Below are 18,735 nucleotides of genomic sequence, written 5' to 3'. Positions count from 1 at the left end.
ATGTGCTTAGAGCTTGGAGCATTGTTAGAGGCTCCACACACCCCCACTTCACGGTCTGTTTCTGTTGCTCCCCTCTGGGAGGAGGTTTAGAAGGATTTATAGCAGGACTACCAGATTCTGCAACAGCTTTGTTCCCTATGCCACCCAACTGGTAAACTCACAAGATTCGTTTTTCTCGCCATATATATGTATCGAACTAGACGGTGTTGTTTCTCTGGGTCATATGTGTGTGTATGTAGGATGATGATTATTGTTGTTGTTGTTTTGTTGTTCTTATTGTCATGTTTATGCAGTGTATATTGGAAGTGGTTACCAATGAGAGCTGTATACAACAAAATCTCATTTTAATGTATTAATGTACATTAAAAGTGACAATAAAGTTATTCTGTTCTATTCTATTCTATTACTATTCTATTCCATATTTTCTATTCTATTCTATTCTATTCTATTCTATTCTATACTATTCTATTTCTCGCCTGCATTCTATTCTTTTCCATTCCTCTCCTCTCCACTCCGTTCCATATTCTATTCCCTATTCTATTCTATTCTATTCTATTCTATTCTATTCTATTCTATTCTATTCTATTCTATTCTAATCTTATTCCATTCTATTCTTCTAATTCTATTCTATTCTATTCTATTCTAATCTAATCTAACGTAATCTATTCTAATCTGGCACCTCTTGTCTGAAAGTCACAAGCAATTATTCTCAATCATCAAGGCTTGTGTGGAATGGCTGCATTGGGACTTTGCCTACATGCCTCCCTTCTCCTGACTGGATTCTCCAACCAGGACAATTTCTGGAACGTGGATGCAGGAAGCAGAGCGCTTACCACTTGGAAAGTAGGTCTCCCCACGTCTCCAGGATCTTCTCCGCACACTCTTTGGAGACGTCCCCTGAGCCACTGAGCAGAGGCTCGTCGTTATCTGCAATATAGGAGGAGGCGGAGGCTCAGGGAGGGGGGAAAGCAAAGCCAACAAAGTAACCCCACCCCCAGCCGGGAGCCATTCTTCCACGGGTGCCTGCCCGAAGCCCGCTTCCTGCCCCAATCCAAAGCCGGTGCCCCTTTCAGACATAAGGAGTGGCCTCTGCTGCAGCTGGGCGGCTTTTGTAGAGACCAAACTGGGTGATTTATAATAGAATAACAGAGTTGGAAGGGACCTTGTAGGTCATCTAGTCCAACCCCCCCCCCCTGCCTAAGCAGGAGACCCTGAACCATTTCTGACAGATGGCGGTCCGGTCTTTTCTTGAAAGCTTCCAGGGATGAACCTCTGACAACTTCTGAAGGCAACTTCTGTTCCAGTATTAACAAAGGAAAATGTTTGTAACTTGGGGTTGAAATGAGGGGCCCTGGGTGCTCTCTGAGCTTGGTGGTTTCCTTGCAGACGTTTCATTACCCCAGCTAGGTAACATCGTCAGTGCTAGTGCAAGCTTAACGAGCACTGATCATATTACCTAGTTTGGGTAATGAAACCTCTGCAAGGAAACCAACAAGCTCAGAGAGCACAAACAGAATAGATTAGATTAGATTAGATTAGAATAACGGATAGAGAATAGAATAATGGATAGAATAGAATAGAATATGGAATGGAATAGAATATAGACTAGAGTGGACTGGACTGGACTGGACTGGAATAGAATAAAATAGAATAGAATAGAATAGAATATGGAATAGAATAGAATAGAATAGAATAGAATAGAATAGAATAGAATAGAATAGAATAGAATAGAATAGAATATAGACTAGAGTAGACTGGACTGGACTGGACTGGACTGGACTAGACTAGACTAGAGAGTAACAGAGTTGGAAGGGACCTTGTAGGTCATTTAGTCCAGCCCCCCACCAAGCAGGAGACCCTCCACCATTTCTGAACAGATGGCAGTCCAGTCCTTTCTTGAAAGCTTCCAGTGATGAAGTTCCCACAACCTCTGAAGGCAAACTCTTCTGTTGGTTGATTGTCCTCACTGTCAGGAAGTTTCTCCTTAGTTCCAGGTTGAATCTCTCCTTGATCAGTTTCCATCCATTATTCCTTGTCCGGCCTTCAGATGCTTTGGAGGACAGGTTGACCCCCTCCTCCCTGTGGCAGCCCCTCAGACATTGGAAGACTGATATCGTGTCTCCCCCGGCCCTCCTCTTTGCGGAACCTGGCCTCCCGTGGGGCAGAGCATTTAGGACCGATCCATCTTACAGAGGGAGGGAGGGACAAGGAGAAGGCACGCCCCAAACCTCTCGTTGAAGCTGCAGCTAGCCCACGGCCCGCCCCCCGCCCCCTCGCAGGGGACCACCCTGGAAAAGCGGCCCTGCCAAGCCTTCCTTACCTTCCTCTTCATCATCCTCGGGAGGGGAGGGGATGATGGAGCCTTGGGAGCCGGACTGGGGGAGCCGGAGGGCAGGGCTGGCAGTGGTTTTCTTCCTTTCCTTCTGCGACTCACTCTCCAGGCAGACCACTTCGTAGAGGGTGTCGGTGCTGGCCTTGCGGTCCTTCTGCTTGATCTGAGCAACACAACACCCATCAGGGATTGGCTCCCAAGCTGAACAGAAATGGCCCGAGAATCCAGAGCCTATAAATTCCCTTTGTGACAGGAGCCATCCGCTTTCATTTTTTAAATTCTTTTTTAATATATACCTCCCCCTCCCCCCCTCCCACAGGCTGGGATTTAGGGTGGGAGAAGGGGAGGAGCTCAGAGGTCTCACCTGCTTCAATTTGAGGAAGAAGTTTTCCGTCGAGCTTCTCTTGCTGAAAGGCCAGTAAAGCCTCTCGTTCGGGGGACAGACGCGGATTTTGGACTCCAGGAGGAAACGGACGGGCTCCTGCACCTCCGTAATCACCAGGTCCACCGCTGTGGTCAGGAAGAGCACCTTGTCTGCAGAGGAGGAGGAGGAGGAGGAGGTGGAGGAAGAGGTGGAGAAGTGCAGAACCTAATGGTTAGAGAATGAGCTGCGGCTGGACAGTGAAGAGCAGGGCAGACTCTTCAAGCTGGCCAGGAAAACTCCTGATGTCAAGGTTGAATTGCTAAGAGGCTCGCTAGCCTCTGTCACTACTCAACTTGCCATAAAAACGGGAAGGGAAACCCTGGGAAAGAAACTGGGAGTTTCAAGAAGCCGTCCACGGACCCTGAGACCCAACTCGCCATGGCCAACTCAACATAGCCAACACGCCATGGCCAACTCTCCATGGCCAAGTCTCCATAGCAAACACACCATGGTCCACTCTTCATAGCCAACTCGCCATGGCCAACTCTTCATAGCCAACTCTCCATGGCCAACTCAACATAGCCAACACGCCATGGCCAAGTCTCCATAGCAAACACACCATGGCCAACTCTTCATAGCCAACTCTCCATGGCCAACTCTCCATGGCCAACTCAACATAGCCAACACGCCATGGCCAACTCTCCATGGCCAAGTCTCCATAGCAAACACACCATGGTCCACTCTTCATAGCCAACTCGCCATGGCCAACTCGCCATAGCCAACTCTCCATGGCCAACTCAACATAGCCAAAACTCGCCATGGCCAACTCTCCACGGCCAACTTGCCATGGGACAAGAGTTACACTAATATCGAACAAATGGTGGCACAGAATCATCAAAGAAAGGATGCCAAAGAAGGGAGAAAATGAAATGTGAATGACAAAAATTAAAATATTTTTTAATTAATCTTAGATAATTAAATTGAATTGCTGAATTGTCCCAGAGCGAGTTGTCCCGTGGCAAGTTAGCCCCTGGTTAACTTGGCTGTGGCGAGTTGTCCCATTCCGTGTGTGGATCTCCTGGCCTGCATCTTCCACGAAGGTGACCTGCCTCTATTCTGGGGTTCTCTGGGGGGGGGGGTTGGGGGACAATATTTCATCACTGCCCTATGGACTGGGGTGGCCCTGTCGCCCAGACTCTTGACGAACCTTTGGGCGTCTCCTCGTTCACAATTTGGAAGTGCGGAGACTTGGTGTTCCAACTCCCGGTGATGATGTACGACTTCCCATCCGAGCTTTTCCCCATGGACTCCTAGAAGCACAGAGAGAGGCCGTGATGGACCACAGCACGCCCCGTAGCAGGTGGCGGGGAGGGAGGGGGCACGTTCAGATGAGGTGGGGGGAAAGGAAGAGGACTTACCAAATCTAGCAAATGCATGTCTCCGCTCTGCACGTCTTTTCCGGGACTGAGGAGGAGGCCGAAACATCTGCAAACACAAAGGAGGAGGAGGTTGGCAAGACGGACCGACCCCGGTAAGGTCCTCCCAAGGGCTGACCAAATCCAGAAGAAGCAAAGGGAGCCCACCCACCCTTTGAGACTCTACTCCAGGGGTGTCAAACTCAATTTCATTGAGGGCCGCATCAGCATTGCAGTTGCCCTCAGGAGGGCAGGGGTGTGTGGCCAGGGTGGGTGTGGCCTACTGGGTGGGTGTGGATGGAGTGGGTGTGGCCTACTGGGTGGGTGTGGCCAGCTCTACATTGTTCGTGTCAAGGGTGCCTGTGGGGGCCTGGGCAGGAGTGGGACAGATCTGAGGGTCTCTGGCAGAAGGGGGTGGGACCAGGGCAAGCGCCAAGGCATGGTCCATTGGAGGAACCTCACTGCCTGCTGAAACCCCTCCACCGGAGCCCATCAAGCCGGATATGTGAAGTAGGTGAGGGCCATTTGCTGGCCACTTCCAAGCGATGGTGCATTTCTTCATTCCTCACAAAGGATGACACCTCCCCAGCATGCATCCAGAGGGTGGGGCCGACACGGCAGGGGCTGGTTCCTCGCTGTTTCCGGACGGCCTTGTGGAGCTAAGACTGAATGCCTTTCAACATAGATGGCCACCACAAAATTGTACAATGGCTCCCGGCCGGCATGCACCAGGGCCAAGGCAGAGGGGGCCGTTCCCTCACTGTTTCCAGAATGGCTTCGCGGGCCACATGACACCACTTCGCGGGCCGCATCCGGCCTCCCGGGCCTTGTGTTTGACATGGTCTGCTCTACTCTGAAGACCACCCCTCACTTTTTAGCCTGAAAGGGGGACTTCATTCGGGAAAAGGCAATCATTAATTCCCAGGAAGGCTTTCCAAAACGGGTAAAGTCCCAGGTGAGTTTGAGGGAAAACGCAGCAGATAATGAATGTCTAGGGCAGTGTTTCTCAACCTGGGAGTTGAAGTCCACATGCCTTAAACTTGTCAAGGTTGAGAAACACTGGTCTAGGGAGGTTCTCAGTCATCCAGGTCCTGGTTGTCCCAAAGATGCTTTGTCACGAGGCAACTGGACTGTCTTGTGTGGTTGTGTCACTTCATTAAACCCATGGCACAACATAGGACAGTGATGGCAAACCTTTTAGAGACCGAGTGCCCAAACTGCACCCCAAAACCCACTTATGCATCGTCGGCTGCCGGGTGGGTGTGGCCCATGGGCTGGGCATGGCCCATTGGCTGGGCGTGGCTGTGGTGGTAACAGCAAACTGGGTGGGAATAAAAAGTCCAATCAATCAATTCCAACTTTGTGAGAACATTTTTTCCCCCGCGAGAAGTTGAAATTGACCGATTGATTGAACCTTTTTTTTTTTGCACACGGCGGCGGAGGCCTAAAGCGAAAAGGTTTTATGAAACCCAGCTGAAGGCCTAGGACTGGGGCGACGGCGCGCATGCCCACAGAGAGGGCTCTGAGTGCCACCTCTGGCACCCGTGCCATAGGTTCGCCACCACTGACATAGGAGAACAAACCCATCAGGACAAGATTCAGCCATCCATCTGCATTTGAAAGACGAAGGCCGCTCTTTCGAAGACAGCAAAGTCCACATTTTGGACAGAGAAGACCCCTTGCTTCTCATCCAAGAAGCTTCTTCAGCTCTGACTGGATGGTGGGGAATGGAAAGATTTATCCTCCTTGCAGACAGCTGGTCATTTGCCTTCTTTTGGAGAGTCGTTGAGGCCACTTGGAGGCTTACCTGTGTCCTCAGGGTCTGTCCACATTTTGGACAGAGAGGACCGCTGGTTTGAAAGAGGGGTCAAAGAGGCCATCTAGGTCAAAACTGAACAGCCCTCCCTCAACAGAGGGGGAGAGACACGATATCATCTACCTCCACTCTACAACACAAATCCTTTCAGCAGTTCCAAGAAGGCTCCACTCCCATTTGCACCACTCAGGTGACTTTGAGGACACAGACAAACCTTCGAGCGGCCTCAACGACTCTCTAAAAGGACGCAAATGACCAGCTGTCTGCAAGGAGTATAAATCCTTCCATTTCCCCACCATCCAGTCAGAGCTGAAGAAGCTTCTGGGATGAGAAGCGAAACGTCTTCAAAGAAAAACAAGAAAGAGTACAGATGCCTGGTGAAAAAGCAACCTTGGGGATAGCAGATAATGAAATATTTCGAGGAGGGGTGTCCAACCTTGGCAAGTTTAAGACTTGGGGACTTGCAACTCCCAGAATTCCCCAGCCAGCGTGGGAGTTGAAGCCCACAAGTCTTAAAAGTCGCCAAGGTTGGACACCCCTGCTCGTTCTCTCACCTGCCTCGGCCTTAAGCGCCGGGGCTGAGGCCCGACAGGTGCCGCCTTACCTCTCGATGGCCAGCTCTTTGTTCGTGGTCTGTTGCACATAGAGGACAATCTTCTTGTCGATTCCTTGCCGTAACTTGAAGCACTGCCTGTCTTTGTCCTTCGGAACGGCACTGGGGGGGGGGGGGAAGGGAAACAAAGAAGGTGAAATTCAAAGTCTCCCAATGTTGAGGCACCCCAGGTGACTTCCAGATGGATCTCCCCCTTGTGATCCAACTGACTTTTTAAAAAGGGAGAGCCATTCTATTCAAGGAGCTATTAAATCATCATCTGTTTGGCTTCCACCGGGCTGTCAGGATGAGGCTGAGCAGCCGATCACGGAAAAGGAAACCTGAGGCAGGCTAATTGATCAAGCCACCTCCCCCACAACCCAGCGCCTCTGGACTGCAATCCTGGCTTCCTGGATTAGGGAAAGGTGAGAGAAAACAAGCCAAGATTTCCCCATCCCTCACCCCGTGTGAAGACCTAGGACAGGGCTAGGCAACCTTGGCTCTGTTATGACTGGTGGACTTCAACTCCCAGAATTCCTGAGCCAGCCACGCTGAGGGGAAAGGAAGAGGTTTCCATGCTGAGCCATGCTGGCTCAGGAATTCTGGGAGTTGAAGTCCACAAGTCATGAGGGGGCCAAAGTTTCCCTCATGCTGGCTCAGGAATTCTGGGAGTTGAAGTCCATCAGTCAGCTCAGGAGTTGAAGTCCATCAGTCATGAGGGGGCCATATTTTCCCCATGCTAGCTCATATTTCCTCAGCTCAGGAGTTGAAGTCCATCAGTCATGAAGGGGCCATAGTTCCCCCCATGCTGGCTCAGGAATTCTGGGAGTTGAAGTCCACGAGTCATAAAGCAGCCTAGGCCTAGGCCAGAGATGGGCAACCTTGGCTCTTTTATGACTCGTGGACTTCAACTCCCAGAATTCCTGAGTCAGCCACGCTGAGGGGAAAGGGAGAGGTTGCCATGCTGAGCCATGCTGGCTCAGGAATTCTGGGAGTTGAAGTCCACAAGTCATAAAAGAGCCAAGGTTGCCTACCCCTGGCCTAGGACAATTAATTGAAGAATCTGTTCACATTTCTTTGGCTCAGTCAGGCAGTATAAACTGGCCAGAATTGAGAGAGTTAGAAAACTAAAAACAGCTTCCGTGTTACAAAAATGTAGTTCTAAATAATGGCCAGCAGCAATGAGAATTTAATCCCTTTCTACCAAGATTGATTTTTTTTTGTGTGGCAAGAATAATGCTAAAAGTACACCCTGAAACAGCTGCACGTTAAAACCCTTGAATCTGATTCTGGAGGGTAAGGTTGCCCAGGGCCTGTCAAATCAGAAGCCTCGCCAAGTGCTCAAGGGGAAGGCGATACCTGAAGCAGCCTTTCCCATCGTCCTCCTTGATTTCCAGCGAGACCGAAAAGGTGAAAATGTCGCTGTCCGGCATCTCTGGAGTAACCGGGGCTGCAAGAGGGACTTGCTTGGCGGAACGGCGGAAAGCGGTGGCAAAACTGTACAGGATCCGGCTCACCTGGAGATGAAGAGGAAGAAGAGGAGGAGGAGGAGGGGAGAAGGAAGGGAGGGAGGAAGGGAGGGAGGAGAAGTAGAGGACGGGAGGAAAGAATGGATGGAAGAAAGGAGGGAAGGAAGGAAGGAGACAGAGAGAAAAAAGATAAAGGAGAGGGGAAGGGAGGAGGAGAGGAAGGGAGGAAAGGATGGAAGAAAGGAAGAAGGGAAGGAAGAAAGAAAACAGGGAGAAAGAGGAGAGGAGAGGAGAGAAAGAGGAGAGGAGAGAAGTAATAGAGGAAGCGAGGAAAGGATGGATGGATGGAAGGAAGGAAGGAGACAGAGAGAAAAAAGATAAAGGAGAGGGGAAGGGAGGAGGAGAGAAAGGGAGGAAAGGATGGAAGAAAGGAAGAAGGGAAGGAAGAAAGAAAACAGAGAAAGAGGAGAGGAGAGGAGAAGAAAGAGGAAGCGAGGATGGGTGGAAGGAAAGAAGGAAGGAAGGAAGGAAGGAAGGAAGGAAGGAAGGAAGGAAGGAAGGAAGGAAGGAGACAGAGAGAAAAAAGATAAAGGAGAGGAGAGGGGGTGAGAGGAAGGGAGGAAAGGTTGGAAGAAAGGAAGAAAAAAGAGAGAAAGAAGAGAAGAGAGGAGAGGAGAGGAGGTGGGGAGGAGAGGAGAGGGGGAGGAGGAGAAGTAGAGGAAGGGAGGAAAGGATGGATGGAAGAAAGGGAAGGAAGGAAGGAGACAGAGAGAAAAAAGATAAAGGGGAGGGGAAGGGAGGAGGAGAGGAAGGGAGGAAAGGATGGAAGAAAGGAAGGAGGGAAGGAAGGAAGAAAACAGAGAGAAAGAGGAGAGGAGAGGAGAAGAAATAGAGGAAGCGAGGAAAGGATGGATGGAAGGAAGGAAGGAGACAGAGAGAAAAAAGATAAAGGAGAGGAGGGGGGGAGGAGGAGGAGAGGAAGGGAGGAAAGGATGGAAGAAAGGAAGGAAGAAAAAAGAGAGAAAGAAGAGAAGAGAGGAGAGGAGGTGGGGAGGAGAGGAGAGGGGGAGGAGGAGAAGGAGAGGAAGGAGAATGAAGGATGGAGAAGGTGGAAGTCCAGCCTCACATTCCAACAGAAGGAAGGCAGGTCTCCTCACCTGCTTCCTGCCTAGGGACCCCAGCCCCCCCCACACACACACACAGCTCCACCTGTTGAACTTACCGCTTCCTGGATCTCGCATCGGAAGACGTGAATTCTGAAGAGCTCAGAGTTGTAATGGCTTTCTGTAAAAGCGAAGCAGTCGCTTTCGGGAGTCCCGTCGTGACCTCGCACGCAGAACAGGATCTTGTAAATGGGGTAGTTGGCTATTTCGGTGTTGGTTGGAGGCTCCAGCAACCTGGGGGGGGGGGAGGAAAACCCATGCAAGGGGTAAAGAGCGATGTCAACGGGCAGCTTGGCGAATCCTCCCTCCTTCCCCGGAACCTCCGGCTTCGTCATTCTACTCGTTCATTTCATCCAGCACCAGTTTTAAAGTACAGAGGCTCCTCCCCATTAGGCTAGGGCAGGGGTCTCCAAACCTGGCAATCTTTAAGGCTTGTGAACCAACTCCCAGAAAAGGAGGGAGGGAGGGGAAAGAAGGGAAGGGAAGTGAAGGGAAAGAAAAGAAAGGAAGAGGAAGAGAAGGAAAATATCCTGGGTATGAAGGAAGGAAGGAAAAAAGGAAAGGAAAGGAAAATATCCTGGGTATGAACTACGGAAGGGAGGGAGGGAGGGAGGGAGGAAGGAAGGAAGGAAGGAAGGAAGGAAGAACGGAAGGGAAGAGAAGGGAAGGGAAGGGAAAGAAAAGAAGGAAGAGGAAGGGAAAGGAAAATATCCTGGGCATGAACTAGGGAAGGAAGGGAGGGAGGAAGGAAGGAAGGAAGGAAAGAAGGAAGGGAGGAAGGAAGGAAAGGAAGGAAGGAAGGAAGGAAGGAAGGAAGGAAAGAAGGAAGGAAGGAAGGAAAGGAAAGGAAAGGAAAGGAAAGGAAAAGAAAGGGAAGGGAAAGAAAAGAAAAGAAAAGAAAAGAAAAGAAAAGAAAAGAAAAGTAAAGAAGAGAAGGGAAAGGAAGATATCCTGGGTATGAACTAAGGAAGGAAGGAAGGAAGGAAGGAAGGAAGGAAGGAAGGAAGGAAGGAAGGAAGGAAGGAAGGAAGGAAGGAAGGAAGGAAGGAAGAGGAGAGATGGAGGAGAGGAGGGGAGAAGACGAGACGAGACGAGAAAATTCTGGGAGTTGAAGTCGACAACTCTTAAAGTTGCCAAGTCTGGAGATCCCTCATCCAGGGATATGCTAAAACAAGCGACTAGCTGTGAGTAGCCCCAAGTATTTGGACCCTCCCAGCGGGGAAACCCTCCCTAAAATCGCGACATGCAGCCCCTGCTTAAGTAGTCAGGGCTGGCTGCCATCCCGGTCCTTTCTTCCCAAAGAGAGAGACAGAGAGAGCAACTTTACGAGTGCCCTTCCAGAGCAGCAGAGCCCCTGGCGCAAAGACGGCCAGGCGAGGGCCCGACAGAGGCCCGGAGGCAGTAGAGTCACGTCCTGGAGAAGGCGGGCGCCTACCTCACGGTGCCCTCAGACACGTTTGGCACGGAGAGCGTCACGTCCACCGAGGTCTGGCCCTGGCTGCGCAGGATGGCCATCATCCGCAGGGCCTCCACCTCGCTCCGGGGGGCGTTGACGGAGGCGCAGCCCAAGTAGGTCAGCTTGCTGAAGACCACGCTGTCCTCATCGGCCACCGGGGTGAAGGGGCTGGACTCCTCCGAATCTGCCAGGCCGGGGGAAAAAAAAAAGGAAGGAAGGAGTCAGCAGAGGAAGGGAGGGCAAGAAACGGCTTTTATGAACCGTCAAAAATCCAGCGGGACTGTTTCGATCGAAGAAAAGGATATCAGTACGTCTGGTTCTACTTGGAAACCGCTTCTGGACTTTGTGCTTGAGGTGGGGGAGAAAAAAAATGATCCTTTGATTTTGGGCGTTTTACTGATTAGATTGATTTGTTGATATAGAAATGGCTAGTTCAGGGGTAGGCCACCTTGGCCCCCTCATGACTCGTGGACTTCAACTCCCAGAATTCCTGAGCCAGCATGGCTCAGCTTGGAAACCTCTCCCTTTCCCCTCAGCGTGGCTGGCTCAGGAATTCTGGGAGTTGTCCATGAGACATAAAAGAGCCAAGGTTGCCTACCCCTGGGCTAGTTCATACTACTAGGGCAGTGGTGGCGAACCTATGGCACGTGTGCCAGAGGCGGCACTCAGAGCCCTCTCTGTGGGCGCGCACGCCATGCCCCGGAGATGGCAACCATCCCTCTTCAACCAGCTGCCCGCTAACTTGCCGAGGTCCCACATGGCCGGATGCATCCCAGCACCTATGCGGCCACTGGCCTCTGTGCCGATGGTGTCTTGCCCTGCGACAATGGCACCCCCGCCCTGCCTCACCTTGCCTCGCCTCGCCCCGCAGGACGAGCCTCCTACCTACTGCCCCACCTGCCAGAGACCCCCTGGATCTGCCCCCAGCCCTGTCCGTCCCCCACAGGCATCCCTCCCCACGGGCAACATCAAGGTGATCACCCCCACCTTGGCCACACCTACCCAGTCTGCCATGACCACCACAGCCACGCCCACCCAGTGGGCCACGCCCACCTGGCACCCAGCCATAAATGAGTGAGTTTTGGGTTGCAGTTTGGGCACTCACTGTCTAAAGCCGTGGTGGCGAACCTATGGCACGCGTGCCACAGGTGGCACGCAGAGGCCTCTCTGTGGGCACGCACGCCGTCGCCCCAGTCCCAGGCCTTCAGCTGGGTTTTATAAAACCTTTTCGCTTTAGGCCTCCGCCGCCGTGTGCAAAAAAAAAAAAAAGGTTCAATCAATCAATCAATTTCAACTTCTCGCGGGGAAAAAAAAATCTCGCCAAGTTGGAATTGATTGATTGAACTTTTTAGTCCCACCCAGTCTGTTGTTACCACCGCAGCCACGTCCACCCAATGGGCCACGCCCACCCAACTGGCCACACCCACTCAATGGGCCATGCCCACCCGGCACCCGACGATACATAAGTGGGTTTTGGGTTACGGTTTGGGCACCTGGTCTCTAAAAGGTTCGCCATCACTGTACTAGGGAAATGTAAAAAAAGGTTGCGGTTTGATGTCCGTGCCTTATTTTACCGTAACGGAAGCCAAAGCCTATTTGTGGCTCCCCGCTCCTCTCCACACCGCTCTTTTCTCCTTTCCCCTACCTCTGCCCCCTATAGTTTGCTTTTCTGTCTTCGTGTATTGTGTTACGGGGGAATAAAAACGAGAATAAAATTTAAAAAAAAAAAGCTAGCGGGTGGAGAGAAAGATATGGATAATCAGCTCTCCATCCCTGGCGTCTCCTCCCATCTTGCCCAGTTCACCTCCTTGGGCCGCCTTCACGGGGAGCCTCATCTCCGGCATGGCGGGTCCCGTCACGGACACGGGGTTGATGGTGGAGGAGGCGGAGGCCTCGAGCAGAACCGGCTCATCCCCCTCTGCGTCCTGGGAGGGGCTCTCCTCCCCCCCCTGCCGGTCGTTGGAGGGCTCCTCCATGGGGGGGTCCATTAGGATGTCCTCCAGCTCCTTCTGCAGCTGCTGCTCGCTCCCATTTCCTATGATCTGGGGGAAGAGAGGCAGGGAGGATCTCAGCCAGGCACCCCAAGAGAACCAGGGTGTGTGTGTGTGTGTGTGTGTGTGTGTGTGAGAGAGAGAGAGAGAGAGAGAGAGGCAGCTGAGAAAGCTCGCACGTGCAGTCGAAAAAGAATACAAGCGGTCCTCGGCTTACAACAGTTCATTTAGTGACCATTCCAAGTTACAGCAGCACTGGAAACAGGGCCTTAGGACCATTTTTCACACTTACGACCCTCATGGTCACGGGATCACAACTGGGACGATTGGCAACCGGCTCGCATTTAGGACAGTCGCAGCATCCCGAGGATGGTCACCACGATGTAAAAAAGAGGCTGAGACTCCAGAAAGAGTGCAGAGAAGAGCAACAAGGATGATCAGGGGACTGGAGGCTAAAGCATATAAGGAACGGTTGCTGGAATTGGGGATGTCTAGTTTAACAAAGAGAAGGATGAGGGGGGACATGATAGCAGTCTTCCAATATCTCAGGGGCTGCCCCAAAGAAGAGGCAGTCAAGCTATTCTCCAAGGCGCCTGAAGGCAGGACAAGAAGCAACGGATGGAAACTAACCAAGGAGAGAAGCAACCTGGAATTAAGGAGAAACTTCCTGACAGTCAGAACAATTAACCAGTGGAACAACCTGCCTCCAGAAGCGGTGAATGCTCCAAGACTGGAAGTTTTTAAGAAGAGACTGGGCAGCCATTTGTCCGAAATGGTGTAGGGTTACCTGCCTGAGCAGGGGGTTGGACTAGAAGACCTCCAAGATCCCTCCCAACTTTATTATTATTATAATCACGTGACTGTCATTTATGGTCTTTTTTATATCGTGGTTAGATTTATGAGAAATATGAATACAAAGTCTGGCTTCCACGTGTTGTCCTCAGCTTACAACCATTTCTTTAGCGACCGTTCAAAGCCCTGAAAAAAAGGGACTTATGACTGGCCCTCACACAATGGCACAATTGACTGGAAAAACAACCTTTCCATCCCCACACACAAACCTCTCCCCCGCAGACTAATCTCAACGGTCGGTAACTGTCCTTCCATCTCCCACCAGCATCCCACAGAACTGGTGAAGCTTCCAGGATAGGAAGCGAAACGTCTTCTTTTTCCTCCCAAAAAGTAAAAAATAAAAATCAGTCCAGTTGCCTTTCCAAAATAAAAATAAAAAAACCCCACTTTTGACAGAGTGAGCGGGACATTCCAGGCGAGGAGGACTCGCCCCTTTTGTAAAGCCAGAGAGAGGGATCTGCAAAAGGCCTCTCCCAGCGGGCCTGTTGAATTAAAATTCCTCCCTGCCAGCCGCCCACAAATGCCGTCAGAATGGAGAGAAGGGATTTTCGTGGGAAGCAGGCGGGGCTCCTGCCTTCGGGGCTGGGCAGGGCTGGGCAGAGCGAGGGGAAGGGGCTGGGGGTGGGTCTGCAGCAAGGGAGAGGCCGGGGCCCTCCGTGCCGTTTCATGGGGCGGTAAGAACTGGCAGCTGGCAGCCCTCCAATTTCCGTGGGGGTCAAGGAAGGCACAAGGAGGAGAAGCGCTCCGGGGAGCTGGCTGGAGAGGCTGGGCGTGACTGCCTGCTCCCTGCCAAGAGGAGCCCCACCCAGATGCCTCACAGGAGGCAGCCGCCATTAAGCTGGTCTTTCCCTCCCTTAGGCTGGCAGAGAGGGAGAAGGGCCTTCGCCTGGGCATCCAATGCCTTGGCTCTCTCTCTGTCTCTTCTCTTCTCTTTCTCTCTCTCTCTCTCTCTCTCTCTCTCTCTCTCTCTCTCTTTCTCTCTTCTATCTATCCATCCATCCATCTATCATCTTTCTATCTATCTATCTATCTATCTATCATCTATCATCTTTCTATTTATCTATCATCTATCTATCTCATCTATCTATCTACTGTATCTATCTATCTCATCTATTTATCTCTTTCATCTATCTATCTATCTATCTCTATCTATCATCTTTCTATTTATCTCTCATCTATCTATCTATCTCTCATCTATCTATCTACTGTATCTATCTATCTCTCTTTCATCTATTTATCTCTTTCATCTATCTATCTATCTATTTATCTATATCTATCATCTTTCTATTTATCTATCATCTATCTATTTATCATCTATCATCTATAATCTCTGTCATCTATCTATCTATCTATCTATCTATTTCTCTTTCATCTATCTATATCATCTTTCTATTTATCTATCATCTATCTATTTATCATCTATCTATCATCTATAATCTGTCATCTATCTATCTATCCATCCATCCATCCATCCATCCATCCATCCATCCATCCATCCATCTATCTATCTATCCATCCATCCATCCATCCATCCATCCATCCATCTATAATCTATGTCATCTATCTATCTATCTATCTATCTATCTATCTATCTATCTATCTATCTATCCATCCATCCATCCATCCATCCATCCATCCATCCATAATCTGTCATCTATCTATCTATCTATCTATCTATCTATCTATCTATCTATCTATCTATCTATCTATCTATCTATCTATCTATCTATCTAATCTTTCATCTATCTTTCAATCAATCAATCAATCAATCAATCTATATCTATCTATCTATCTACCTATCTTTCATCTATCCATCCATCCATCCCTCTACATCAGGCATGTTAAACTTACGGCGTCATGTGACGTTGCGCGACGTATCACAACTTTTCCCCCATTGCTGGCAATGGGGTGGGCGCGGTTTTGGCGCTGACGCATCCAACCCACAGGCCAGCAGTTTGACATGCCTCCTTTATATCTATCATCCCTATCTATCTATCTATCTGTCTGTCTGTCTGTCTGTCTCTATATCTATCTGTTTATCCATCCATCTATAATCTATCTATCTTACCTATCTATCCATCTATCCATCATCTATCAACCTTCTTTGTCTATTTACCTTTATTTATATGTGAGTGTCTGCCTGCCTACCTCTCTTTATATACCTACCTACCTATCCATCAAGCCTGTCTGGCTACCTCTTTATCTACCTATCTACTTACCTATCGCTCTTCCTCTCTTTCTCTCCCTACCTACCTACTTACCTACCTGTACCTCTGTCTTCCTACCTACCTATCTACCCATCTCTCTCGACTGAGGCCTGTGACTAACTTCTAGTCCTCCCTGAAGTGAACCAGGCAGTGCTGCCGTGACTTGCAGGCTCAAATTCCAGCAGTTCCTCTTCGGTTGCGCCTGGCCCAGATAAGCAGGGACAATCGCTGGGGGGCATGCATGCTTTCCAAAGATTGCATCCAGCCCTGACCCTCCCTGCCAGCTGAGGCTTCCTACTGCAAGCAGAGCAGAAACACCCACTCATTTTGGGGTGTAGCAGAAGAGAAGCGGAGAGCTGGGCCCTCAGTTGCTTTTCAGAGAGGGCCACCAGGCCAAGCCCTTCTTCCAACGCAATTCCTTTGGAGACGGGGAGGAAGCTGGGAAACAGGAAACATCTGGGCAACATCGCCACGATCCCTTCAAGGTCAGAGGCAGGAGAGAAGCCAGAAACTCCGGCGAGCAGGGTGGCAAGCGTATCTCAGCTAAGCAAATAACAACCAAATGTTTATTTGCGGTTCTAAAACCGGTCTTACAACAAACAAGGTTTTCTGACACTTCTACCACTGTGATAAACACGCCCTAGCCATATCCGGTCCCTGGTGTGGCTTAGTGTTGTCCAGAGCGGAGCGTGTGGCCGAAGGAGAGGCCATGTGACTTAAATGGAGATGGATGGCAGAGGTCTTGGAGAATGGCGGGTGTGTGTGTGTGTGTGTGTGTGTGTGTGTGTGTGTGTGTAAACTGCAAGAGTCTAAGCCATGGTTTACTCATGGGGGTTATTACGTAAGCAATCACTGGCTAGGTTGGTGCAATTTCACAAGCCCAAATCAAACAAAGCAAAGACTTAGTGCCAACTGGCGACACCACCTCGGGATTTAAATCACGCCGAAAGTGACAAGGGCTTCGTTCACAGGCTAGGATATGCCAGGGATTCTCACAATCCTGGCTTACTGTGGCATGTAAGCCCAGCCAGAGAGTGACCAACAACGCAACGGTTATCCGATCGTCCTGAGCTCTCGTAGTTACAGGAGCCACTAATTGCTTTGGAGCCATCAAGGGTTTGATTACCTCGGACTTTACGCTGTTTTATTGCGGCATTCTAGACAGACCGTGGGCCAAAAACTTCTCCCCCCCCCCCGAGTATACTTAATTGAGAAATCAAAAGCTTTTAAGAAGAGACTGGAGAGCCATTTGCCTGAAATGGTATGGGGTTTCCTGCCTGAGCAGGGGGTTGGACTAGATGACCTCCAAGGTCCCTTCCAACTTTATTATTATTATTATTATTATTATTATTATTATTATTATTATTATTATTATTATTATTATTATTATTATTATTATTATTATTATTATTATTAGACTGGAGGCTAAAACATATAATGAATAATTGCAGGAATTGGGTATTTCTAGTTTAATTAAGAGAAGGACCAGGGGGTGACATGATAGCAGTGTTCCAGTATCTCAGGGGCTGCCCCAAAGAAGAGGGAGTCAAGCTATTCTCCAAAGCGCCCGAAGGCAGGACAAGAAGCAACGGATGGAAACTAAGCAAGGAGAGAAGCAACCTAGAATGAAGGAGAAACTTCCTGACAGTTCGAACAATTAACCAGTGGAACAACCTGCCTCCAGAAGCTGTGAATACTCCAACACTGGAAGTTTTTAAGAAGAGATTGGACAGCCATTTGCCTGAAATGGTATGGGGTTTCCTGCCTGAGCAGGGGGTTGGACTAGATGACCTCCAAGGTCCCTTCCAACATTATGATGATGATGATGATGATGATGATGGTGATGATGATGATGATAAAGGGACTAGAGGCTAAAACATATAATGAATAATTGCAGGAATTGGGTATTTTTAGTTTAATTAAGAGAAGGACCAGGGGGGTGACATGATAGCAGTGTTCCAATATTTGAGGGGCTGCCACAAAGAAGAGGGAGTCAAGCTATTCTCCAAGGCGCCTGAAGGCAGGACAAGAAGCAACGGATGGAAACTAATCAAGGACAGAAGCAACCTAGAACCAAGGAGAAACTTCCTGACAGTGAGAACAATTAACCAGTGGAACAACCTGCCTCCAGAAGTGGTGAATGCTCCAACACTGGAAGTTTTTAAGAAGAGATTGGACAGCCATTTGTCTGAAATGGTATAGGGTTTCCTGTCTGAGTAGGGGGTTGGACTAGATGACCTCCAAGGTCCCTTCCAACTTTATCATCATCATCATCATCATCATCATCATCACCACCATCACCATCATCAAGTTAGTCACCCGATTAAGCGAATCTGGCTATCCCATAGTCAGCAGGTCGCAAAAGAGGAACTGCGTGACTCCCCCCGGGACGCTGCGACGGTCATCAACACGAGTCAGTTCCCAAGCGTCTGAATATTGATCACGTGACCGTGGGGGACGCTGCAACGGTCGTGAAGTCTGAAAAACGGCCCCGAGTCCCCTTTTTTTCAGGGCCGTTGTAACTTGGAACGGTCACTAAATGAACCGCAGCTAAGTCCAGGGCCGCTTGCGTCCCCTTCCTGGGAAAATTCTCCAGCCTGGAATCAGGTGGGGGGGGGACCAGCCCCGCCGCCTTCTGCCTCCCAGGCCTTGGATGGGCTTTTGCTTGACATTTTCTAGCAGACGCAGCCGGGAGGCACAATTGGCCGGTCTCCAAGCAGAAAAAGCTGTCTCGGTTTGCAAAGGCCGGGAGTTTTCGCAAAGAGCGGAAAACGGGCAGCCGGGCCGTCGCTCCCGTTGCAGAAAAGCTGCGGGCCCCCAAAAACTCCCCTTACCTTTAAGCCCGTCTTTTCGTCATCGCTACCGTTATTGGTGGAGGGCGTTTCATCTCCCTGCCGGGAAATCAAGACAAAATCTTCACTGTTGAGGGTGGACACGGAATCGGAAGAGACGCTGATCTTGCCCACCGAGGCCTTGTCATCCATTGCTTGAGAAAGGGAAGCCTGGAGCAGAGGTGGCCTGGAGGAGGACGACGCACCTGGAAAAAGACCAACGGCACCATCATTGTCGTCCCTTGCT

The 18,735-nt window shown here is 50.1% G+C and overlaps 1 protein-coding gene across 1 annotated transcript; it reads right to left on the bottom strand.

Moving 5' to 3' along the window:
* Window positions 1-829: 829 nt before the first annotated feature.
* On the bottom strand, window positions 830-18,641 carry LOC107293030 (rab GTPase-activating protein 1). The gene is made up of 11 exons (XM_015822158.1): window positions 18,492-18,641; window positions 12,412-12,649; window positions 10,587-10,791; window positions 9,211-9,385; window positions 7,879-8,036; window positions 6,532-6,642; window positions 4,115-4,181; window positions 3,904-4,006; window positions 2,697-2,866; window positions 2,321-2,495; window positions 830-927 (listed from the first exon to the last, which is right to left on the bottom strand). Exons 1-11 carry the CDS (start codon window positions 18,639-18,641, stop codon window positions 830-832), a joined length of 1,650 nt encoding a protein of 549 aa, XP_015677644.1.
* Between the last annotated feature and the right edge of the window lie 94 nt (window positions 18,642-18,735).

Source organism: Protobothrops mucrosquamatus, unplaced genomic scaffold (assembly GCF_001527695.2).
Source record: "Protobothrops mucrosquamatus isolate PMUCROS unplaced genomic scaffold, P.Mucros_1.0 scaffold1481, whole genome shotgun sequence".
In the NCBI taxonomy this organism is placed as follows: Eukaryota; Metazoa; Chordata; class Lepidosauria; order Squamata; family Viperidae; genus Protobothrops; species Protobothrops mucrosquamatus.
The sequence above is the reverse complement of the archived record's forward strand: the minus strand, read 5'-3'. Positions and strand labels throughout refer to the sequence as shown.